The 26,556-nt window shown below is 41.1% G+C and overlaps 2 protein-coding genes and 1 pseudogene across 13 annotated transcripts in view; 2 read left to right on the top strand and 1 right to left on the bottom strand.

Moving 5' to 3' along the window:
- Positions 1-10,495, bottom strand: part of LOC100437553 (zinc finger protein 37A) — a 58,748-nt gene extending 48,253 nt beyond the window's left edge. For 3 of the 12 annotated variants that reach the window (XM_024254078.3, XM_024254081.3, XM_003777538.5), the window contains exons 1-4: positions 10,343-10,495; positions 9,190-9,281; positions 9,029-9,091; positions 8,212-8,270 (exon numbers count right to left, since the gene is read on the bottom strand). In XM_024254078.3, the coding sequence (XP_024109846.1) occupies positions 8,212-8,226 (15 nt within the window). In that variant the 5' untranslated portion in view covers positions 8,227-8,270; positions 9,029-9,091; positions 9,190-9,281; positions 10,343-10,495. Of the gene's footprint in view, positions 1-8,211; positions 8,271-9,028; positions 9,092-9,185; positions 9,472-9,606; positions 9,901-10,342 lie in introns of all 12 variants that reach the window. The other 9 variants (XM_024254079.3, XM_009245303.4, XM_024254080.3 and 6 more) reach the window with 8 other exon arrangements.
- Positions 10,496-12,723: 2,228 nt separating this feature from the next.
- Positions 12,724-13,011, top strand: LOC100437179 (FXYD domain-containing ion transport regulator 6-like; annotated as a pseudogene).
- A 10,388-nt stretch (positions 13,012-23,399) lies between these two features.
- On the top strand, positions 23,400-25,116 carry LOC103891619 (eukaryotic translation initiation factor 3 subunit L-like). Its single transcript, XM_054522194.2, has one exon. It carries the CDS (start codon positions 24,646-24,648, stop codon positions 24,931-24,933), a length of 288 nt encoding a protein of 95 aa, XP_054378169.1. The 5' UTR covers positions 23,400-24,645; the 3' UTR covers positions 24,934-25,116.
- The last annotated feature ends 1,440 nt before the right edge of the window (positions 25,117-26,556 follow it).

Raw genomic sequence — 26,556 nt, 5'->3', positions numbered from 1 at the left:
GTACACATGTGTATTTCTATGTATGTGTGTATGTATGCATACACACATGTATTTCCTAACTCTGTCAATTGAGAGGGATTGACGCAGTGACAACCTTTAGCAATGAGCACCCAGATCTTGGTTTTTAAATTCCATCCTCCACTAGAAAGAACAATGTCCTTTGGAGAAATGGCTAATGGCAGAGGTAGTGCAGGAAAAGGACAAGATGGGCCAGGCACATCTGTTATTCCACAGAGTAGTTACTCAAAAACTGATGTAAGAAGCAGGCTGAAAATGGAAAAGGTAACTCCAAAACTCCATCCCAAACTAAAGCAACAATTAAGCTGGAGAAAAAAAAAAAAAAAAAAAAAAAAAAAACACCTCTCAGCATCAAGCTTTTCAGAATTCTTCAATCTAATTGAAAACCTACTACACCCAGAACATTCCTGGTATGGCTTGCTGATGCCTGTGCCAATGTGGACAGTATGCACCTTGTTTTCAGAGAACTGTAGTTGTGTATTTTGATTTGTCTATGCAGGCTCTCTGAAGAAGTGGCTCACAGGCTTGTCTTTGTTTTGCCTGCCTTGAAACTTTCTCAGGGCTAGTCTTCCAGGAAGTGCTTGTTGAAAGCATTTAAAGGCAATTATCTGGCCACAGTAGCCAGATGAGAAAAGCAGCAGATGGACTGAAAAACTGGGAATGTAAAAACTGGGAAGGAAACACATGGGGCCAGGGGTGGGGATAAGGGGTTTGAAAAGCTCCTGCAAAAAGCAGGGAATTGAGATCATGTGTAAGTCCAAGACAATATGCATGCTCAGAAAAAACCTGAGAGGAATCTAAGCTTTCATGTCTGGTTGACCTTCACGCTCTGTGTAAGCAGGAAGTAAAGGTTAAGGCAGAGATGTAAATGGCCTGGCAAACCATTACAGGAGCACCCTAAAACAGGGCCAATATGCACAGACCAGAAGAGTTTTTTGTTTGTTTTGGCTCTGGGCATTTAAAGAAATCTCTGTCAAATCACAGATTGACCACTAAACTAATAGAACAGAGGTTCCAGTGACCATGTACAATAAAGAACACTGACTTTACAAAAATAGTTTATAAAAGTCACAAAATAAGCAAACAATACAAAATAAACAGCAACAACAAATTCTGAGGAAAAGAATCTGATTTCTAGAATTAGCACATTTTAATATTCAAAATGTTTAGTTTTCAATAAAAAATTATGAGGAATGCAAAGAAGATAATATGACCCACAGACACAGAACAAAGAAATAAAACCTGTCCTCAAAGACACCTTTGATATTGGTCTTACTAGATAAAGAATTTAAATCATGTGTTCTAAATGTGCTCAAAGAGCTAAATGAAACCAAAGAACTAACAGAAACCAGGAGAATGATGCCGTGCCAAATATAAAATATTAATGTAGAGTAGAAAATTATAAAAATGTAATTAGGACTGTCTGGAGCTGACAAGTATAACAACTAAAATTTTTTAAAATCAGTGAAAGGATTTAGTAACAGATTGGAGCTCAAAGAGAACAAAGAATCAGCAAAATTGAAGACACTGATGGAGATTACTCATTCTGTGGAGCAGAGAAAAAGAATGGTGAAAAATAGACAGTGCCTAAGAGATCCAGGAGACAACATCAAGCATACCCACAAGTTAATAACAAGAGTTACTGACGAAGAGGAGAAAAGGGAACCAAAAGATATCTGAAGAAATAATGTCTGAAGACCTTCCAAATTGATGAAAGACATAAATCTCTCTGTCCAAGACTCTCAAGAAACTATAATTATGGTAACATCAAAGAACTTCAAACTGAGAGAAATAATAAATTGTCAAAAGACAAAGAATCTTGAAAGTAGCAAGAGATAAGGGACTAACCATGTACAAAGGATCTGAAATAAGATTAACAGCCAGTCTTTCATTAGAAACCATGAAGGCCAGAGGCAGTAGGATAATGGCACCTTTAAAGTGCCAAAAGAAAAAAAAAATAACAAAAATTCTACATTAGGCAAAACTACCTTTCAAAAAGGAGAAATTAAAACATTCCTAGATCAACAGAATCTGAGAGAATGTGTTAGTACTAGACCTGTCCTACAAGAAATGCAAAAGGAAGTCCCTCAGCTTGAAACAAAAGGACACTAGACAGTAACTCCAATCCAAACAAACAAAAAATTCAAATGGTAAAAGTAACTACTGTAAGTAAATGCAAAAGCCAGTCTTATTGTATTCTTGGCTTTTATGTTCTCTCTTTTTTCTATGTGATTTAAAAGACAGATACATAAAACAATAAATATGCATCTATGTAATATGCACACAATTTATGAAGGCCAAATATGTGACAATAAGAAGACAAAGGACAGGGACAAAGCTGTATAGGAGTAGAGTTTTTATATAATATTAAGGCTTAGTTGGTATTAATGCAAGCCAGATTGTTATAAATTCAAGATGTTAATTGCAATTCCAAGTATTAACACTAGGTAAATAATGAATACAAAGAAATACAAAGGGAATTAAAATGGCACATTAGAAAAAAACACAAAAGAAGGCATACACAGAAAAACTGAAAACAAAAAAGATGTAATACATATGGAAAATAAATAGCAAAATGGCATAAGTCCTTTATCAATTTATCATTTACTCTAAATGTAAATAAACTAAACTCCCAACTAAAAGACAGAAATTGGCAAAATAGGCTGGGCATGGTGGCTGAAACCTGTAATCCCAGCACTTTGGGAGGCCAAGGCAGGTGGATCACAAGGTGAGGAGTTTCAGACCAGCCTGGCCAATACGGTGAAACCCTGTCTCTACTAAAAAAAAAAAAAAAAAAAAAAAAATACAAAAATTAGCCAGGCGTCATGGTGTGCACCGATAATCCCGGCTACTCGGGAGGCTGAGGCAGAAGAATTGTTTGAACCCTGGAGGCAGAGGTTGCAGAGAGTCAAGATTGCACCACTGCACTCTAGCCTAGGTGACACAGTGAGACTCTTGTCTCAAAAAAAAAAAAAAAAAGAAAAGAAAAGAAAAAAGAAATTGGCAAAATAAATACAAATATATGATCCAACTATATATAGTCTATAAGACAGACAGTCTCTTTAGATACAAACACACAACACAATAGGTTGAAATTGAAATGACAGAAGAGGATAGTAACCTAAAGAATGCCAGGGTGGCTATACTGAGACAAAGGAGACTTTAAGTCAAAAATTGTTACAAGAGCAAAACATTACATGTTGATTTAAAAAAAAAAAAAAAAAAAGGTCAGTCTACAAAGGAGACATAGTAACAGAAATAGAAATAAATCATCCTGAAGTTAACATGGAATTTTAAGGTATCTCAACTAGCCAAAATAATCTTGAAAACCCATGCATGTATGGTAAAATGATTTTCAAAACAGTTGTCAAGAACAGTCAGTAAGGAAAGGACAATTTTTCTAACAAATAGTGTTGGAAAAACTGGATAGCCACATGAAAAACAAAACTTAAAAAAAAAAAAAAAAAAATTAACTCAAAATGAATCAAATACCTAAATCTAAGAATTAAAATTAAAGTGACAAAACTCATGGCAGAACACATTGGAGAATGGATTCTTGACATTGTATGTGGCAATGTTTTCTTGGATATAATACCAAAAACCACAGGCAATAGTAGTAAAAATAAATTGGACTATATCAAACTTAAAAATTTTGCATCAAAGGGCATGGTTAACTGAATGAAAAGGCAACCAACACAACAGGAGGAAATATTTGCAATTCATGTATCTGATGAGGAATTAATATAAAAAAATAAAGAACCCCTACAACTCAAAACAAACAAAATAACCTGATTCAAAGATGGACAAAGGACTTGAACAGACATTTTGCTGTGGGAAGTCAGGGACCCCAAACGGAGGGACCGGCTGAAGCCAAGGCAGAAGAATGTGGATTGTGAAGATTTCATGGACATTTATTAGTTCCCCAAATTAATACTTTTATAATTTCTTATGCCTGTCTTTACTGCAGTCTCTAAACATAAATTGTGAAGTTTTCATGGACACTTATCACTTCCCCAATCAATACCCTTGTGATTTCCTATGCCTGTCTTTAATCTCTCAATCCTGTCAGCTGAGGAAGATGTATGTCACCTGAGGACCATGTGATAATTGCATTAACTGCACAAATTGTAGAGCATGTGTGTTTGAACAAATATGAAATCTGGGCACCTTGAAAAAAGAACAGGATAACAGCAATTGTTCAGGGAATAAGAGAGATAACCTTAAACTCTGACTGCTGGTGAGCTGAGTGGAACAGAGCCATATTTCTCTTCTTTCAAAAGCAAATGGGAGAAATATCGCAGAATTTTCTCAGCAAGGAACATCCCTGGGAAAGAGAATACGCGCCTGGGGGAATAGGCCTATAGACAGCCCCCCTGGGTGTGGCCATTTCCTATGGTCTGTAGGCTGTAGGGGTGAAATAGACCCCAGTCTCCCATAGTGCTCCCACGCTTATTAGGAAGAGGAAATTCCCACCTAATAAATTTTGGTCAGACCTGTTGCTCTCAAAACCCTGTCTCCTGATAAGATGTTATCAATGAAAACGGTGCCCGAAACTTCATTAGCAATTTTAATTTCACCCCAGTCCTGTGGTCCTGTGATCTCACCCTGCCTCCACTTGCCTTGTGATATTCTGTTACCTTGTAAAGTACTTGATGTCTGTGACCCACACCTATTCGCATACTCCCTCCCCTTTTGAAACTCCCTAATAAAAACTTGCTGGTTTTACGGCTTGGCTTGTGGGGTATGACGGAACCTACCAACATGTGATGTCTCCCCCAGACACCCAGCTTTAAAATTTCTCTCTTTTGTACTCTGTCCCTTTATTTCTCAAACCGGCCGACGCTTAGGGAAAATAGAAAAGAACCTATATGACTATCTGAGCAGGTTCCCCGATACATTTCACCATAAAAGATATATAAATGGTCAACAAGCTTATGAAAATATGCTCAACATCACTAATCATTAGGGAAATACAAATCAAAACCACGATGAAAAATTACCATACAACCATTACAATGGCTATCAAAACAACAAAAGAAAATAACGAGTGTTGGCAAGGATATGGAGAAATGAGAATCCTGTACAACTGAGGATGGGACTGTGAATTGGTGCACCTTCTGTAGAAAACAGGTTGGTGTTTCTTCCAGAAATTAAAAATAAAATTACCATAGATTCCAGCCATACCACTTTTGAGTGTATAACCAAAAGAACTGAAAGAAGGATCTCAAAGAGATAGTTGTACACCCATGTTCACAGTAACATTATTCACAACAGTTAAAAGGAGGAAGGAACCCAAATGTCCACTGACAGATAAATTAATAACAAAACATGGGTACAATGAAATATCATTCAACATTGAAAAGGAGATAAATTCTGACACATGCTACAACACTGAGGAAGCTTGAGGACATTATGCTAGGTGAAATAAGCCAGTCACAGTATGACAAATACTGTATGATTTCACTTAAATGAGATATAGCAAAAATAGTGAAACTCATAGAACAGAAAGTAGGATGGTGGTTGCCAGGGGCAAGGAGGAAGGGAAAATGGGGAGTTACTGTTTAATCGGTACAGAATTTCAATTTTCCAAGATGAAAAAGTTCTGGAGATTAGATGTACAATATGAATATACATAACACTGCTTCTGAATTGTACATCCCAAAATGGTTAAGATTGCTAAAACAAAAAACTAACAATAAATAAAGATTCCTGCTTTGGTCACATATATTCAACATTGTACTAAAAATTCCAACCAGAGCAATTAGGCTAAATAAATACACACACCCAAATTGGAAAGAAATAAAGAAAATATTTTCATTTGCAGATGACATGATCTTATATGCAAAAAATACTAAAGAATCTACAAAGAAACTACTATAAGTAGGAAATAAATTCAGCAAAATTACAGGATACAAGATCAACACTCAAAAATTAGTTGTGTACTCATTACAATGCACAGTCAAAAAGCAAATTAACAATTCCACTTACAATAGCATTTAAACAAAAAAATTTTAGGCTTATGGGCCATTACAGTCTCTACTGCAACCAGTCAATTCTGCCCTCGTAGTGTGAAAGTACCCACAACTATACATAAATACATGAGTATGGCTGAGTCTCAATAAAACGTTATAGACACTGAAGTCTGAATTTCATATAATTTACAATAGCATTTAAATGAAAAACTAATAAATTTAACAAGGATATGAACACTTGTACACTGAAAACTGCAAAACATTAATGAAGGAAAGAAGACCTAGGGGAAAAAAAATCTTACATTCATGGATTATAAGATTTAATATTAAGATTATAACACTCTCCAAAGTGTTACTACCTACTCCAATACTTACCCAATGCAATACTTATCAAAATCTCAACATACTTTTTTGCAGAAATAGAAAAGCTAACTAAAAATTCCTATGGACTGCAAAGCACCCTGCTGTGGAAAACTGTCAGTTTCACAATAAATTAAATGTAAAATTACCATACCACCCGCAATTTCACTCGTAGGTATATACCCAGAACAATTGAAAGCATGTATTCTAACAAATATTTGTACATGAATGCTCATAGGAGCACTATTCACAATAGCGAAACACAGGATGACCCCCAATGTCCATCAACAGATGAATGGATAAACAAAAGTTGGTATATCCATATAATAGAATATTGTTCAGTCATAAAAAGGGACAAAGTACTGATATACAACTACAACATAAATGGGTCTTGAAAACATTATTCTAAGTGAGAGATCAGACACAAAAGGCTACAAATTGTATGATTCCATTTGTATGCCATATCTAAAACAGGCATATATCTATAAAGACAGAAAGGAGATTATTGGTTGCTAGGGGCTGGAGCAGAGGGGAAAAAGGAAGCAACTGCTTATTAAGTTACAACACTGCTTATTAAGGGTACCATGTTTCCTTTTGGTGTGATGAAAATATTCCAGAAATAAATGGTGGTTATGGTGGTACAACACTGTGAATGTACTAAAGTCACTGAATTCTATACTTTAAAGTGGCTTGTGAATTTCATGTGATGTGTATTTTACCATTTTTTTTTTTTTTTTTTAGGTAGAATCCCTTGAAAGTTATTGCAAATATTCCAGTTCTGCCCAGTCTCTAGGGCTGTCACAAAGCCTGCCACATCCTAACAACCCATGATCACCCTAGCCCACCAGGACTGTTTCTTTAAACAACCATAAGTCCTAATGCTACACAATTCATGTGATTTTTTTTTTTGAGACGGAGTCTCACTCTGTCGCCCAGGCTGGAGTGCAGTGGTGCAATCTCAGTCTCGGCTCACTGTACCCTCTGCCTCCTGGGTTCAAGCGATTCTCCTGCCTCAGCCTCCTGACTAGCTGGGATTCCAGGTGCACGCCACCATGCCAAGCTAATTTTTGTATTTTTAGTAGAGAACGGGGTTTCACCACATTGGTCAGGTTGGTCTCTGACTCCTGACCTCGTGATCCACCCACCTCGCCCTCTCAAAGTGTTGGGATTACAGGCGTGAGCCACCTAGCCTGGCCTATTTGAATTTTTTAATCACATACTTTCTCCTGATATCTCTTAAATTTTCCCCTGGACTGCACATGAATTATTCACTTCGTTGTACTACTTTTTCATGTAACTGCAAGACTGTCATCGGAAGTTTCACAGTGTCACCTAATAAAGCCCATTGACAAACTGTTTTATGTTCCAGTTTCACAACTCTGTGAGATCACAAGATCTGCATTCACTTACATGACACTTTTGTCTTGCTCTTCATCAACTCTTTATCAGAAATCAGCAAACATTTTCTATAAAGTGTCTCACAGTAAATATTTTAGGCTTGTGGGCCATTATAGTCTCTGCTGCAACCAGTCAACTCTGCCCTCATAGTATGAAAGTACCAACAGACAATACATAAATACATGAATATAGCTGAGTCCCAATAAAACTTTATAGATAATGAAATCTGAATTTCATATAATTCTTGTTTTTTTTCCCTCAGCCACCTAAAAATATAAAAACCATCCTTTGTTTGTGGACCATAAAAAAACACGCGGCAGGCTGCATTTGACCCATGAAATGTAATGTGACCTCTCCTCTATATTTTCCCTGATGTTATTTCTACTTTCATGTGAATGTATAGACATTTTTTAAACCTCAATAATTACTTTTAAGCAAAACTGTGAAAAAATAAACAACTTACCTGGGATGTGATCATCTTCCACTGGTGTTGGAAGAGCAGAGCAAACTGTGAGGGTGTGGCTGAGAAATAAGAAAAGATCATGAGTGATGTCACTTGCCTTAAAAGGTCCACTTCCCAGCTGGCAAAACATCTCTGAAAGGGAGATAGTCACACGCCCGTTCATGACTCTGGCATGATTATGTACTGCTTGGACTCATTAGTTTTCAAATGTAAAAATGTTTGTTTTCTACTGACTTAAAAACAACCTACGCTGTACTCTAACAGAGTATGCAAACCGATATATTAAACTAATTAAGCAAGTGACGAAAAGCCAAACAGTGGAACATAATACTTTCATTAAAACTGATGCTAAACAAAAATACTCAGGTTTTAATCTGTATTACAAACCAGAGAATCCCAACAAGGTTTTGAAAAAAGTGATGTGGTATTTTTCAGCCCAGTTTTTTTGTTTGTTTGTTTGTTTTTTGAGACAGAATCCTGCCCTGTTGCCCAGGCTGGAGTGCAATGGCATGATCTCGACTCACTGCAACTTCCTGCCTCAGCCTCCCAAGTCGCTGGAACTACAGGTGTGCACCACCACACCCGGCTAATTTTTTGCATTTTTAGTAGAGACGGGGTTTTACCATGTTGGCCAGGCTGGTCTCGAACTCCTGACCTCGTGATCCACCCACCTCAGCCTCCCAAAGTGCTGGGATTACTGGTGTGAGCCACCGTGCCCAGCCCAGCTTTTTTGGAAGGAAAACGAACTTGCTCTAACTTGGTTTCAGGTTCTCAAAACCATCTTTGGATTTCAAAAAGCAAACTGATTTTTACTTACTCTGTTGTCAACGCAGCAAACACCCTCCTGAGTCCTCAAGCGACTCAGTGTCTGTTCTTGACTCTGCCACAAAAAAAGTGTCAATGTCACCAGTCACTTAACACGTTAAGCTCGTTTCCTGTCCATCTTTTAAATAAAGCGTAAATAGATAACTTACAGACCTTCCTCGTGGCTGCACCTCTGATTTTGTAAGATCAAGATGGGGGCATCCGTACATCTCTAGTTGTGCTGCAGTGCGCCAGCTGCTCAGCATCTAGAACGAGCGAGTAACGAATCCAGGCATGGAGGGTGCTGTCCTGCACTTGGCTGCTAAGCTCGTCCCTCCCCATGATGCCTTCACAACTCCCCAAGAAGCGGTGCTGTCTGCTCCTTCGGCCTTGCCCACCTCTGCTCCCACATCTGAATGGGCACAAAGCTCCCACCATCACCCAGCCTGTGGGGGTCTGGACAGGACACAAATCGAGCCTCTGCTCCTCCCACCCGTGCTCTAGATCTCTAGTGAGGTCTCAGCCCAACTGGTTGGGTGTCCTCCTAGGAGGGCCCCTGGGCCCTCGCCCCCCCCACCATTCCCTTCTTACCCCACAACAGCTGCTTTGCTCCAAGACAGCTGGGCCTAAGCCCTTCAGTTCGAATCCTCATCCAAGACTGAAAGCTCCTACATCTTCCTGTCACTTGAGCCACGAGCTGGACCCTCTGGAAATGCCCACTGGTGCTACTGGGGACACAGGCGAGGCTGGACAGTGCCGGAGGGCCTGGGGTGCCTCCCTCTACGTGCGCGGCCTCACAGGTCAGTGGAAACAAGAAATTCCCCAATCCACAGCCACAATGACTTCAAAATACTTCCCGAAGGCATCAGGCAATGAAGCTGCGACCTGCGAGGACACAGCAAGCCGAGTGACGCTGGCCAGAGGCTGGGTGTGGAGTCCGCGCCTGTAGGGTCCCTCCCCGCCCCGCGGGCGCTTCCCGCCACCCCGCTCGCCTCCGCATCGCAGTGACACCGCGGCGACGCAGACCATAGGTGTTTGTGAGGACAGCGAGATTCTGAGGTCAAAGAATAAGGAGAGAAGCACGCATCTATTGGGCAGAAGGCCCGTTTCTGCGCCGTCCTGCGGAGGCCTTCAGGCATCCTTCACCTCAGGGAAGAGAAAATCCAACCTCACTTGTCACAGGCGCGGGACTTGCGTGTTCCCTTCGGGAGCACGAAACCAAGGCAGGATTCGGACCCAGGCCAGGCGGCAAAGCCGCTCCCTCTCTCCCACCCCCAGGCTGCGCGGAACCCCCAGTCCACCCTCGCCACTGCCCTCCCTTACTCACCCTCGCGTCCTCTACCCCGACGACAGGAGATGCCAGGAGCCCTCCCCCTCAGACCGCCCGGAGAAAAACAAACCTGGAGCCATAGGACGGACATGCGTAGAAGGCTCGAAGCGGCTCCCGCGACAGGGGCTGGAAAGTGCACACTACATTTCCCACTAGTCCTCACGCCGCTCCTTTAGAAAGTGCAGACTACATTTCCCACAAGCCCTCGCGCCGCTCCTTTAGAAAGGGCATGAGGTTTCAGCGCATTGGGTAGTTAGTTCCCAGATGCAGCAAGTGCAGTACAGCTGTTTTATTCGTTAGCTGAAATAAATTATGAGTATTTAAATTACACAGCTTTCTCATGAATTACATCCCCCTGATGATTTGGCTGTCCTCAACACTTCCTCATTTGGCAGAATTCACAAGTGGAATTTCTCCAGACGTGGTCAGTTCCTGTGGCCCCGCGGCGCTACCGCAGCACCATCTCCACTTGTGCCAGTGTGGAGAGCTTCACTTGCTCCCTTCTGGTCCATTGGACGCTCACCGTGAGAAAACACGCTGGACATGAGCATTACCAGCCTGTAAACTGTCGTAAAGATAACTCGGAATTGCTCTTCAAATTTTATTTGTTAAACCACGTAATACCATCTTTCATGGCAAACATGCGTTTTCCATTCTTCAGGAGTATGCTGGATCTCTTGATCACGATAACTTTTTAAAAAGTTCACTGACAGAGGTAATACAGGAGTGGAAAACCAAAAACCGTAGGTTCTCACTTATAAATGGGAGCTAAGCTATGAGTACGCAGAGGCATACAGAGTGATATAATGGACTTTAGAGACTCAGAAGGGGCTGGTAGGAAGGAGGCTGGAGATTAAAAAAACTATACATGGCCAGGTGCGGTGGCTCACACCTGTAGTCTCAGCACTTTGGGAGGCCGAAGCGGGTGGATCAGGAAGTCAGGAGTTCAAGACCAGCCTAGCTAACACAGTGAAACCTCGTCTCTACTAAAAATACAAAATTAGCTGGGTGTGGCAGAGTCCCAGCTATTTGGGAGGCTGAGGCAGGGGGAATCCCTTGAACTCGAGAGGTGGAGGTTGTAGTGAGCTGAAATGGCGCCATTGCACTCCAGCTTGGGCAACAAGAGCAAAACTCCACCTCAAAAAAGAAAAAAAAAACCCTACACATTATGTACAGTGTACACTACTCAGGTGACAGATGCACTAAAATCTCAGAATCCACCACTTTATAATTCATCCATAACCAAAAACCACTTGTACTTCAAAAGCAATTGAAGTTTAAGTTAAAAATAAAAAAAAAATAAATGTCCACTGACCAAAAAAGAAGCATTTTTCTCCATTTCTATTCCCTTCTTTACCACCACTGATGATAATCCCACTTGTTCCCATGCTGGAAAAGCATTTAGTACCATCCACGTAAAAGAGTCAAATTATTCAAGGGTTGAGGCATTTCAGAAGATAGTCATGGTAAGTACAATAATGATTATCACTTCAAGACACAATTTATTTTCCTACTCATAATGTTTTCTTTTTTTTTTTCTTTTTTGAGACAGAGTCTGGCTCTGTAACCCAGGCTGGAGTGCAGTGACATGATCTCGGCTCACCGCAACCTCCGCCTCCTGGGTTCAAGTGACTCTCCTGCCTCAGTGTCCCAGGTAGCTGGGACTACAGGCTTGTGCCACCACACCCGGCTAATTTTTGTAATTTTAGTAGAGATGGGGTTTCACCATGTTGGCCAGGCTGGTCTCGAACTCCTGACCTCGTGATCTGCTCGCCTCGGCCTCCCAAAGTGCTGGGATTACAGGCATAAGCCACTGAACCCAGCCTAATGTTTTTCCATTTTAAGAACAGTCTTGACACTTGTGAATATTCCATTATTTCTTTTTTTTTTTTTTTTTTTTTAGACCGGATCTCATTCTGTCACCCAGGCTGGAGTGCAGTGGTGAGACCTCGGGTCACTGCAACCTCCGCCTCCCAGACTCAAGTGATTCTCCTGCCTCAGTCTCCCCAGTACCTGGGATTACAGGCACATGCCACCATGCCCGGCTAATTTTTCGTATTTTTAGTAGAGACTAGGTTTCACCATATTGACCAGGCTGGTCTCAAACTCCTGACCTCAAGTGATCCATCTGCCTTGGCCTCCCAAAGTGCTGGGATTACAGGTGTGAGCCACCTCTCCTGGCCTCCATTATTTCTTTAATGCATTCAGGTTCCATTATGCCATGGATTATTTCAGTAACATTGTTTGCTCTTCTTTCAATTTGCATAATCTTATCCCTAAAGAGATTGGAAACTAGGAACATGCCACTCCCAGGCTCCTTGGGACTCGACACATCCTCCTGGGATCATCTCAGGAAGGGGACTGGCTGTGAAGGCACCATGGAGGTGGTGCTGATCTTTCTATGCAGCCTGTTGGCCCTCATTGTCCTGGCCACTGCAGCTGAGTAGGAGAAAGAAATTGACCCTTTTCATTATGACTAACAGACCCTGAGGATTTGGGGGTTGGTATGTGCTGTGGTCCTCTTCTCCGTTGGGATCTTCCTTATCCTAGGTTGCAGATGCAAGTGGTGTTTCAATCAGAAGCCTGGGACCCCAGGGGAGGAGGAAGCCCAGGTGGAGAACCTCATCACTGCAAATGCAACTAAGCTCCAGAAAGCAGAGAGCTGAATGAAGTGCAGCCCTCCAGTGGGAAGCTTCTGGAACCTGAAGGCAGCTGCTTGAACTTTTAGATGCAAATGTTGATGCTTAAGAAAACAGCCACTTCAGCAACAAATCTTTCCCCAAGAGAAGCCAAGAACTTGTTTGTCCCCCCATGCCCTTCCCTGTCCCCTCTAACACCATTCCTCCATCTGATGATCCAACTAATCTCTTGCCTCACCACTGCAGCCTGCAGGCTCCTCCAACTCCTGTTATGTGTCTGTGTGTGTGTTTGCTGACTATAGTGTTCATGGCTACTTGTTCATGGTTATTATAGTTAGTGAACTGTGGACTCACTTTCCTGGGCAGAGGTTGAGCCATGTGGCCATCTGCTCCTCTCTGCCCTCCATCACCTCTCACTCCTGGGAGTCTGCTTTTTTCCCTGGAGAGTCTAGCTCCTTCCCTTTAGAGCATGGGCAGGAGTCTCCAGCTGTCTTGGGACCTGGGAAGGTTTGCACCACTTTCCTCATCTTTCTTCATGGAGTCTCTTCACTTCTTTTACAAGAACCTCGCTTCCTTATCCCACTCCAACCCCAGTCTGTTCTGAAGATCAGCAATTGGAGATACAAAGCAAAGCAAGGAGTTTGTGAGCCCAGCATTACCTTCAGGAGGCTACTATACCCTTCCATGGTTATTTTTCTCCCTGGGGAAGCCCCAGGGAGCCCCATCTGCCCTGCCCTTCACATAGCACCCAGGGATTCCAGGCCCAGGGCTGCTGCTTTTTTTTTTTTTTTTTTTTCAGACAGAGTCTCACTCTGTCACCTAAGCTGGAATGCAGTGGCACGATCTCAGCTCATGGCAACATGGGTTCAAGGGATTCTCATGCCTGGGCCTCCCGAGTAGCTGGGACTATAGGCACGCACCACCACGCCCAGCTAATTTTTGTATTTTTAGTAGAGATGGGGTTTTCCCTGGCCTCTAGCAATCCACCTGCCTAGGCCTCCCAAAATTCTGGGATTATAGATGTCAGCCACCATGCCCAGCCCAGGCCCAGGACTAATAATCTACCCTTGGGGGAATGCAGCCCTTGCATATCTTATCAGCAATAACCACAGGGGCTCTGGTGCCCCACCCATCTCCAGCCTTCCTGCTTCTGAGACTTCAATCTACAGCCCAGTTTTTCTGGACACAGGCTCCCATCCCTGAAGCTGAGTCTCCAGCAGGTGATGACTGAAGGATTCCCATTCTGTTGCGGCCAGCACACTGGAATGGACAGAGGGAGAGTAAGGGGCCTTTGCTTCTCTGCCCATGTCCCCTTGGCCAGCAGAGACAACTCCCGCATCCTTTGCGCTGCCGGTCAGTGGTCAGAGAGGTGAGTGAAGTAGGTTAGAGACCCAGTAGGCTCCATGCAGTGCTGCTGCAGAGAGTACAGGAAGAGGTCAAAGGTCATAATGAGACTGGGAGCTCAAACCAGATCCCACCATGTGCCTGTGGAAATCAACCAAACCCAGCCTCTGTGGCCAGACTGCTGTTTTCTGTATCACAATCTGTCCTCTGAGCAACAGAAAAGGAATAAAATATTTGTTTCCTAGTGAAAAAAAAAAAAACTATGAACAAAAACCAAGTAAACTTCACTCAATGGATTATTTTTAAAGTAAACAAAAATTTTGGAATCTTTTCTTGAAAATTAAAATTATTATTTCAAGACTTTACATAAACTAACAACTTTCTCAACTGTGTTAGTTACAGGAGCCAATGAGTTTCCAACTGCAAAGGAAATGAAGAATATCGAATGCCAAAAAAAAAAAATCACAGAATCCTTTAATCACTCAATTTTATAGTGTAAATGCTGAAGTAAGAGAACAATTTTATGATAATTACTTCAATGAAAATGCAAATAACATCAGATGCTATTTTGACATCATGATGCAGAATGTGGGCAGGACGGCCCACAACTTGGAATCTTTACTTCAGCTTGGACCAAGCATGTCTGTGCCCTTATGCAAACATCAAGCACAATTTGTATTTGTATTATTGCCACCAAAAGCAGTTCGGAAGCAAAGGGAAAATATGTTCTGCCTTGTGATTACTTGTATCTCCATGGCTCTGCTGAAAATAGGTGAGGCATTTAGATCATTGATCATCTCTGTGATCATAGTGAAGCTATTACTTTTGTTATTGCTGTTGCAGTAGATTTCATCTTGGCTCTTCAAAATTTGATTACATCTTTGGAATCAGAAAATACTTCTAGCAGTAATACTTTCAGTAATACTTTCAAACTGTCATTTGAGCTGAAAGACTGCTGCTGTTATATAGTGTGGCAGATGTTTACAACTTCCATTGCAATTACTATATCTCAATCTGAATTCTCTTTATTTTTTATTTTTTTGAGACAGTCTCACTCTGTCACCCAGGCTGGAGTACAGTGGCACAATCTCAGCTCACTGCAACCTCCACCTCCCAGGTTCAAGCAATTCTCTTGCCTCAGCCTCCCAAGTAGCTGGAATTACAGGTGCTTGCCACCACACCCAGATAATTTTTTGTATTTTTAGTAGAGACAAGGTTTCACCATGTTGCCCAGGCTGTTCTCGAACTACTGAGCTCAGGCAATCCACCCACCTAGGCCTCCCAAAGTGCAAGGATTACAGGTGTGAGCCACCACACCTGGCCTTGAATTCTTTTTAATAAAAAAAAAATCTGTTAACAATTTTATGTAATATTAGTTGAGGAAATCATACATCTTCCATGTTTAGCTGTTATTATGTGCTGGTGTCTTTCTCTATTTTTGCATACCACACAAAAAGTTTCAAAAGGAATCGTTCCTCATTTAATAAATCTCCACTTTTCAAACAATTCATCACAAAGTTTATGCTTGAATTTTGGTATTTGGCATTGAAACATACACAAATAAAAATCGATAATAACAACCACCACAAAAATTAAGCTGAGTGAATTTGATAATCTCGCAGCCGCCTTTGTGTGTCTGTCACTCACAAGTCTGAACTCAGAACTAACATCAAACAGGGGTTGAACCATTGAAAGCATTACAAACTTGCAAACTAATAATTAATTGAAGTGGCCGGGTGCGGTGGCTCACGCCTGTAATCCCAGCACTTTGGAAGGCCGAGGCTGGCGGATCACAAGGTCAGGAGACCGAGACCATACTTGCCAACACGGTGAAACTCCATCTCTGCTAAAAAAAATACAAAAATTAGCTGGTCATGGTGGCAGGTGTTTGTAATCCCAGCTACTCGGGAGTTGAGGCAGGCGAATTACATGAACCCTGGAGTTGGAGGTTGCAGTGAGCCAAAATCATGCCACTGCGCTCCAGCCTGGTGACAGAGTGAGACTCCATCTGAAAAAAAAAAAAAAAAATCAATTGAAGTAGAGTTGCCATTGAAGTGGCCTGAGATGGCTATCCTATCCTTGGCTGGTATCGGGGAATGTGAATTTTGGGAAGGTTTGGGAACCGGGATTTCAGAAGGGTTCCCCCAACCCACACTGATTAAATGGTTCCATTGTACATAAACAATATGGTTTCTGCGGAACACCTGCTTTTTTTCTGGGAATCTGGAATTTTGATTTGTGCACAATAGACAGTGTCTACATGACCAGCCCCTAATAAAAAGCCCAGGCACTGAGTTTCTAAGGAGCTTCTGTTGACAACATTTTGCATTTGTTGTCACAACGTGTTGCTGGAGGAATTCAGCATATCCTATGTGACTACACTAGAAGAGGATGCTTGGAAGCTGGTACCAGGTTTCCTCTGGACATGGCCCTGTGACCTCTCCCCTTTGCTGAACTTGCTGTAATAAGTCATAGCCATACTGTGACTATATGCCAAGTCCTGTCAGTCCTCCGAGCAATTTGTTTAACCCAGAAGTGTTCTTGAGAATCCCCAATACAGCTGGCATCAGAAGAAATTTTTTTTTACTTCTCACTCTGTCACCCAGGCTGGAGTGCAGTGGCACAATCATAGCTCACTGCAGCCTTTAACTCCGGGGCACAAGTGATCCTCCTGCCTCAGCTGGGATTATAGGTATGTGTCCTGCTGAATAGCTGGGACTGCAAGCACGTGCCACCATCCCGGGCTCTTTTTTTTTTTTTTTTCTGTAAAGATGGGGTCTTGCTATGTTGCCCAGGTTTACCTTCAGCTCCTGGCCTCAAGTGATCCTCCTCCCTCAGCCTCTCAAAGTGCTGAGATTACAGGTATGACTCATTGAACCTTGCCCAGAAGTGGAATTTGCTAGAACAACCCTGACTCACTAAGATTTGGCTCCATCACTGTTTGGGAAAAGGAAGAATGAAGGGGAACGGTGTTAAGCCTTTGATACCTGGGTGTCTATGGAGCCCACCATGATTTGAGAGCAGCAGCTGAACTGCCATCTGCTGTTAGAAGCCACGGTGACCTATGGGGTTAGAAATGGATCCAACCCTGGCTTCTTTCAGCTGCGCTGAATGAAGTGAGGGGGAAAATATGCACCTGGGTGATGCCTTTGTTTTTTGTTCTCTTCTCCAGGTAGGAGGTAAGAAAAACAACAGTGACAAATTATAAAGGTGAGTGTTGGGTGGCCCCAAACTGTTAAAAGTTCTCAGGGCTGGAGCAAAGCTGGGGTGGGAGGGTGCCAAGACTCCATCCAGCCTCTTCTTCAGCCCAGCTTCTGCCTTGTTGCAAGAGCTGCCTCTTTCTTTGCCACCCCTGTACCCTCCCTCGTCTGCTTTCCAACCTGAATAGTTCCCACAGCAGTAATGCTAACCTAACTGCAAATGCTGGATTTACTGCTATGGTTTTAGTTTGCCATATAAAAAAAAAAAATGTTTAATGGCTTTGTGTTTTGTGGCTATTACATCTAGATGTATTAATATAAAATTGATATAAAATGTTAAATGCTTTCAATTTCATAAATTCTAGAGGGAACACACTGATCAGGAAAAGCTGCAGAGGAAAGTGAGTGTGACACAACGTCCTTGCTTTTTGCAGCTAGTGGGCAGCTTGGAATTTAAATTCTCAATACTGGAAACAGAACAAGTATCCAAAGTTAACAATTTTTCTATGTTTTTTTGCCTATTGGAGCCACTGGAAAAAAGGAGACAATATGAAGAGAGGCAATCTTGAGCTAGAGATATGCTTTGGAATTTACAGAGCAGTTGTTCATCTCTAATGAGCTCTTGTAAGATCATATAGCTGACCTTCAGAGGCTGATGATTTTCTGGCCCCATGTGTATAGTTTTGAGTTGGTCAGCTTGGACTCTAAGGTGAATAAGGTAGAAAGAGCCCAGAAAAGCCTTGCTTGTCACTTGGCTAAGAACACAGCTGTCTGGTCCTGCAGCATCTCAGTCTCCAGTTACTGGAAGAACATATATTAGATGCTAGGGAAACTATAAGGCTACAGGGTGACTCTGCATGTTGGCAGGGAGAATTGTTCAAGGTAGTAACTGGGGAACAAAGAGAGAGATTCTCATCTGTGTAGCTGCTGCTATGTGCTAATTTGGGGGTAAGAAAACTGTTAAAGAATAAAAAAGCCAAGATCTCTGTCCTCACAGGGCTTTCAGGCTGGAAGGGAAAGTGGTCACCGTACAAATTGTATACAACTCCAGTAGTACTTAAGAGGTCTGATTTACTGCTTTGAAGCACAAGTGCAGGATGTTTAAGGTTTATCAGTAGCCTTTCCCTTTGCAGAAATTGTAAACTAAAAATAAAATCCTAAGCCCCCACCAACTGAAGGACACTCCCCTTAGCCAAGGGGACCCCAGAAAAACCTTACAACTGAGTTCCTGGCCATAACGAGATGGGAGGTCAGACATGTCTCATTATACCCTCTCATGTTTGTGGTTTAGACACAACAACTGACCAGCATTAATGTTAAAATAGAGATCATAAGACTGGCAGAACAGACTTTTTGTGGCAATGAGATACCAAATTATAAACAAGACCTAAGGCCATGCCAGGCAAGGGTTAGGTGAAGCACCTTAAACTTAAAGATTAACTATGGTCTAACTGCCACAAGGTTTTTCTTTTTTCTCTAGCAGCTAAATAAGCACTGGCCTTGAGAAAAGCAAAATGAAAACAACTGTAGGTCTTCACCAGACACTAATTGGCTCCCAACCCCTGTCCCAAGCACCATAACTACAGCTTTGATTAGACAAGAGACTGATTTCAGTAACTTTCTCCTGATAAGAAGACCACCCACCATAAACTGGTTCTGGCTGGGTTTACAGAGGTTGCACACTTGAGTGTCTTTGTGTCCTGAAAAGATCTTTTGACTGATAGGGCCTAATTATAATACATTCAAATGTTAGGTCTCCACCCCAGAGTGAACACAGGTCATATGTTACATGCATATTGGTTCAATACACGTGCATCAGGACCACCTTCATGCATATTCATAGCTCCTCCTCTAACCTGTTGAAGATGTATGTTTAGCTAACTTGTCCAGCATAATGCTCCTACCCCAACCTATCGTCCTTCAAAGTGCCTGTCTCTGGTCTTAGCCAGAGGCATTCTTCTCAGCCTGTTGCAGGCTGTAATCCCTTATAACAAATAAAGCCTCCTCTCCATTCCAAATAGTTAAATCTTGTGATTTTTTTTTTTTTTTTTTTTTTTGAGATGGAGTTTCACTCTTGTGGCCCAGGCTGGAATGCAATGGCACAATCTTGGGTCACTGCAACCTCTGCCTCCCGGGTTCAAGCGATTCTCTTGTCTCAGCCTCCTGAGTAGCTGCGACTACAGGCACCTGCCACCACGCCCGGCTAATTTTTGTATTTTTAGTAGAGGTGGGGTTTCACCATGTTGGCCAGGCTGGTCTCAAAATCCTGACCTCAGGTGATCCACCTGCCTCAGCCTCCCAAAGTGCTGGGATTACAGGTGTGAGCCACCACGCCCAGCCTAAATCTTGTGATATTTAAATTTAACAGTCAATTAAATGTAAATGGTTCCTTGATAGAGCAACATTTATGGCAGACATTAGTTTTTATTGCCCCATAATGCAATGTTATGTTTGCATTTACTTGTCAATCAACTCACTGGGACTGAGGCAGAAGTAAAACCCACAATTACCTTACCCCTGGTCTATGTGACAAAGTAACAAATCTTTTATCACGTATTTGAGAGGCACCTCTGCTACTGAGAACTTTTTTTTTTTCTACCTTTTATTTTAGGTTCGGGGGATATGTGCAGGTTTGTTATGTAGGTAAACTCATATCACAGGGGTTTGTTGTACAGATTATTTCATCACCCAGGTACTAGGCCTAGTACCCAATAGTTATTTTTTCTGATCCTCTCCCTCCTCCCACCCCACCCTCATGTAGGCCCAGTGTCTGCTGTTGCCCTTTGTGTCCATGAGTTCTCATCATTTAGCTACCACTTATAAGTGAGACTGGGCAATTGCTGACCTGCATTTCTCTTGGGTGGATCTCCCAGGACATAAGCAAAAGACCATTGGCCACAACCACTACCAAGATCCCTTTCTCTGCTGCCTCCAAGTTGAGGAGGAAACATAAGCCCTAAGATCACCCGAGAGTGGGAAGCCCAGGAGAGATAAAACCTGAGTAGTTTTAAACTAGAATATGCATGTGGCTTTTTAAAGATGTTTGCAATTTTTTTGCTATTCTCCCCTTGAGATTTGGGGGACTATGCCCACCCTTACCAGACTGGACACTAGTGCTCACTTGTCACTGACACATGACATGAAAGTGATGCTGTGTAACTTCCAAAGTTATGTTTAAAAAGGCCATGAGCATCTGCCTTGTTCGCTCAGGTCACTCACCTATGGTGCCATTGATCACCAAGTCAAAGCTCTGAATGTCCTGAGACTGCTCTGCTACCTGGAATCCCAGGGTACCTGGGAGGTCTTCTATAGGTCCTGCAGCCAAGCCCCATGTCCTCTGCAGACATGTGAGTGAAGTCACCTCCAGATGATGCCAACCCTTTGCTGTGGATTCAACTCCAGCCAATGAGTCTTCTCTGCAGTCCCCAAAAACCAATAAGCAGCAATAAGCCATCTTTTCTGTGTCTTCCTAGCCCTGTGAACCATGAACAAAATAAAGTGGTTGTTTTACACATTATTTTGGTGGTGATGGTTCTTTCTTAAAAAAAATTCACAGTAAAAGCACCAAGAATAACACACTTGTAGGACATTCATAAGGTACAAAATAACACATTGAAATCTAGGTTTCCTTCTTTCCCTCTTCCGCAACCTATCAGGTTCTGCCTCTGGAAGTAACAATTGTTAAGTTTCTGCACATCTTTCCAGATTTATTAATTAAACAATCATATAGCACTGACACTGTGAAGAAGCTTTTAAGGGCTTTGCTTATATTTATTCATTTACTCTTCATTCACTGTGGACACTCAGGTGGCAGCAGGAAGGAAAGTATTTTGCTGAACCAAATGAAAGTTTGATCTGCTTTTTGAATGATGTTCCTTCAATCAGATGGTTCTATTTTCTTGATATATTCCCAAATCTTTTTTATTTTCTTCCCTAATTGAGCATTCAGAGATGTAACACTGTTTCCTAATTTTTCTTCCGTTTCACCACTAAATCTTAAATTTCATATGCGACAGGCAGTGATGAAATTCCTGAGTCACTGGAATGTATAAGTATGTTTGTGATGGTCACACACACACACACACACACATTTTTCTATCTAGCTATTAACCATTAAAATTCTATACTCAGAGTGAGGAAATATTACACGTTCCTTCCCAAACACTGTCAACTACCCCTTCAATTAAATAATCCCTGAAAAAATGGCAACATCTGTATTAATGCAGTTTTTATCTCATCAGTGACCCATTTGATAAAATAGTTCTAGAAACTTGTAATGAATCAGCAGTGATGGAAATTTGTATTGAACCATTTCATATCTAAAAGGGTATCTACTTTGTTTTAGACATGACAACTCTCTCATGTTTATTTTAGAATTTTCCATTGTTGCGTGTTTAAAGGGCTTGTCAATTCCCTTCCCTTTCCTAATTCTCATGACCAGATCATAAGAATGTGTGTGATCAGGCTGACTGATGTGCCACAACACATATTTAATCCTGGAATTTAGGGTTATCAGAAGTCTTCATTTAGGGTACATGTGCACAACGTGCAGGTTTGTTACATATGTATACATGTGTCATGTTGGTGGGCTGCACCCATTAACTCGTCATTTACATTAGGTATATATCCTAATGCTATCCCTCCCCCCTCCCCACAACAGGCCCTGGTGCATGATGTTCCGCTTCCTGTGTTCAGGTGTTCTCATTGTTCAATTCCCACCTATGAGTGAGAACATGCGGTGTTTGGTTTTTTGTCCTTGCGATAGTTTGCTGAGAATGATGGTTTCCAGCTTCATCCATGTCCCTACAAAGGACATGTACTCATGATTTTTTATGGCTGCATAGTATTCCATGGTGTATATGTGCCACATTTTCTTAATCCAGTCTATCATTGTTGGACATTTGGGTTGGTTCCAAGTCTTTGCTATTGTGAGTAGTGCCACAATAAACATATGTGTGCATGTGCCATTCTTTCTGCTTATTATTACAGTTATCTGGAGACATCAGTAAATAGGCTACATTATAAATTATGTTTCCCATGAATCTTAGCTTGTTTCATGTTGCTATAACAGACTATCACAGACTGGTTAATTAATAAAGAATTTATTTCTCACAAAAAAAAAGAAGTCTCCATTCAAAAAAGTATTAATTATATGTTTTCATATAACTGACTGGTGAACATATAGTGCTTCATTTTTCTTAATGTTTCAGTGAATAGCCAGCCTTTTATGTATACATTAATGGAGGATCTCTCAATAAATTCAAAGAGATTCAGAAATAAGTACATAAACTTAGTTGCATAGAGAGAAAAAGTAGGAACTATACATAAGTGATAAAAGAAGGTTTTATATAATTACTTTTTAAAACTAAATTTATAATAATGCTTTTAAAACTAAATCTGGAACAAATTTTAAATTATTTAATCTAGAACTGTCCAGTGATTCAGGAACAGTAGAAATGAGTGGGGAGGGCATTTCAACTCAAGTATGGAACTCCTTTTATTGTCAACATGTTAGCTTTTTCCCTCTTTACTCTGAAATGTTCACTATCAAATATATTTGAGAGACAGGTCTTTTTGCCTCATTTAACATTTATTTCACACACAGAGAATAATACTGTGGGTCTGGGATTCAGTTTTTGAAATGCAACATATACTCTAAGTGACCCTTTTACCCATGTCAAAATAGCAGCAGTTGGACCCCATAATGTGGCATGTATTCATTTGAAAATTCTACGGCGACCTATCACTGTGATCATGTGATGAGGCATATCTTGCCTTCCATTCTAACTATCACTCTATGAGCTTCAAGGTTCAAGTTTGACAGCATTTGTCAATTTTGGAACGTCATACAAAGAACGCTCAAATACGGGGAATTTTGTGTACTGTTGCTGAGGCATGTTTACTTTCATCTTCTGATTGTGGTTTCTTCAAATAAGCCAGTTCACTTGTACTCAAAATGTCTTCCTCATTTTTTTCTTTACCCCACTCCAATTAGTCTATGGATTTATGAACATGTTTTATAGTATTATTACTGATTTGTACTTTTGATTCTTCCACCAAGCTTTTGTCTTAAATATTTTCCTATTTTTAGAAAAATGTACTGTTTCCCCACACCACTTTTGTACACAATCTTTCATAGAATACATACAGAAAAAACACAACCACACTGCCTTCATCAGATGAGGAGAATCTTGATACCAAATACAGTATGAGACTTTCCATGAAAGGGAAATTATAGACCAAAGTCTTCTGAGTATAAATGTCAAAATCTGAAACCAAATATTAAAGTGGCCTAAATCTGGAGATTTTTAGGAAAAAACACTGAAATTTCATGGTGGGAAACATAATTTTGCCTAGTTTAGAAGTTTTGAGAGATTGTTTTAAAGAAAAATTTAAAAGATAAATAACATTAAATGGATATAAAAGGTTATAAAATAAAATATTATAAAAGGTTATAAAAATGTTTATGAAATTCTTTTGCAGTCAAGATTGGGATTAGATTTGTTTATAAGGTCTTATTAAAATTAGCCATAATATTAAAATACATTAATACCCAACTAAATTTTTTTTAAAAAATTAAGCTTAAGATTTCTTCTCCACCGAACTTAACAAAAAGAGTATGTATTCCCGTGTGCCAGAGTGCCAGGTCACCACATACTATTATGTTGGGTTTGCATATTTGATGATGTGTCGCTACCAGGATGCCGTCCGGGTCTTTGCCATCATCCTCCTCTACATCCAGAGGATCAAGAGCATGTTCCAGAGGACCACATACAAGTATGAGATGATTAACAAGCAGAATTAGCAGATGCATGCACTGCTGGCCATTGCCCTCACGATGTACCCCATGAGTATCGATGAGAGCATTCACCTCCAGCTGCGGGAGAAATATGGGGACAAGATGCTGTGCATGCAGAAAGGTGACCCACAAGTCTATGAAGAACTTTTCAGTTACTCCTGACCCACGTTCCTGTTGCCTGTAGTGCCCAACTACGATAATGTGCACCCCAACTACCACAAAGAGCCCTTCCTGCAGCAGCTGAAGGTGTTTTCTGATGAAATACAGCAGCAGGCCCAGCTTTCAACCATCCGCAGCTTCCTCAAGCTCTACACCACCATGCCTGTGGCCAAGCTGGCTGGCTTCCTGGACCTCACAGAGAGGGAGTTCAGGATCCAGCTTCCTGTCTTCAAACACAAGATGAAGAACCTGGTGTGGACCAGCAGCACCACAACCCTGGATGATGAATTTCAGTCAGCCTCAGAGGTTGACTTCTACATTGATAAGGACATGATCCACATCACGGACACCAAGTTCGCCAGGTGCTATGGGAATTTCTTCATCCATCAGATCCACAAATTCGAGGAGCTTAATCGAACCCTGGAGAAGATGGGACAGAGACCCTGACAACATTCACACACATTATTCAGGAACCTGTTTTGATATATTATAGACTACCGTAAAACCTTTACCTAGATCAACCATCAGCCTGTCAACTCAGTTAACAAGTTAAGGACCAAAGTGTTTCAAGTGGATCTCAGTAAAGGATCTTTGGAGCCAGAAAAAAAAAAAAAAAAAAAAAAAAAAAAATTTGTTCTCAATAAGATTACACATGGTAATAATTTTTAATTCTCAAATCTGTCTCTTTTTAAAACTTCTGAGATTTATATCTCAGAAGTTCAACCTTTACTATTGTTTTACACATTATTTACAGATCACACATCATTGCCCTCTGTTTCTTTTCCCCTTCAAAATGTGTACCTTTTTACTTCACTAGAATGATAATTTTGTCCTTCAACTTTTCCATCAGCTCTTAACTTTTCCCTCATATTCTATTTCTGCTGTTATAATACTAAAATATTGATCTCAAAGGTTAAAAAAAATTTTTGCAGATGTAACATGATTTTATACTCTTAACTTTTGCAGATGTAACATGATTTTATACTCTTAACTTTTGGATATGTCTGAATTGTTGCAAGTAATCAGGAAACTTCCCATTCTATTATTAGGTTGGTGCCCAAGTAATCGTGGTTTTCGCCATTACTTTCAATGGCAAAAACTGCAATTACTGCACCAACCTAATACTAGCAGCCATATATCTACATGCTCAAGGTGCTAGTTTTCATGTTTACATTCCTCTATAATGCAATGTTCACTCATGACCTTGAATACATTATGCCTGTGTCTAATTAAATTCAAGTATCCATTTCATCAGGTTTGACTTCCAAGTTATTTAAATAGACTTTATTTAGGCACTCCCCATTCTCAAGTATGCCTTACTCCAGGTTGCTCAGATAGTTGCTCAGATTAAGTCAGTGAGACAGTTGGAGTCACAGATTTAATTCATTAAACCACTAAAGCATCAGCCCAGATAGGCATATTTTCAGTTAATTTCAATTAGCTGCTAATGAAGGGTTGGCCAGTTGAATGGAAGTTGATTCTTGGCACAGCCATCAAGTGGCAATTGGTTTAAAATGTCCTGAGTTCTGAGCCAGATTGGGGGCTTATATAGTTTGGGTATGTGTCCCTGCCCAAATCTTATGGTGAATTATAATCCTCAGTATTGGAGATGACTGGGTGAGAGGTGACTGGGTCACGAGAGTGTATATCTCATAAATGGTTTAGCATCATCCCCTTGTTGCTGCTCTTGCAATAGTGAGATCTGGTTAAAAAGTGTGTGACACCTCCTCCTACCTTGCTCTTCCTCTGGCCATGTGATGTGCATGCTCCCACTTAGTCTTCTGTTATGATTCTAAGTTTCCTGAGGCCTCCCTAGAAACCACGCAGATGTCAATATCATGCTTCCTGTAAAGCTTTCAAATTAAATCTCTTTTCTATATAAATTACCTAATCTCAGGGATTTGTTTTTTTGGTTGTTGTTGTTGCTTTTTTTGGGGGGGGGGTTGTTTTGAGACAGAGTCTCACTCTGTCACCCAGGCTGGAGTGCAGTGGCGTGATCTCAGCTCACTGCAACCTCCTCCTCCAGGGTTCAAGCAATTCTCCTTCCTCAGCCTCCTGAGTAGCTGGGAT

Source organism: Pongo abelii, chromosome 8 (assembly GCF_028885655.2).
Source record: "Pongo abelii isolate AG06213 chromosome 8, NHGRI_mPonAbe1-v2.0_pri, whole genome shotgun sequence".
In the NCBI taxonomy this organism is placed as follows: Eukaryota; Metazoa; Chordata; class Mammalia; order Primates; family Hominidae; genus Pongo; species Pongo abelii.
Note: the sequence above shows the minus strand (reverse complement) of the source record. Positions and strands in the feature narration are given on the sequence as shown.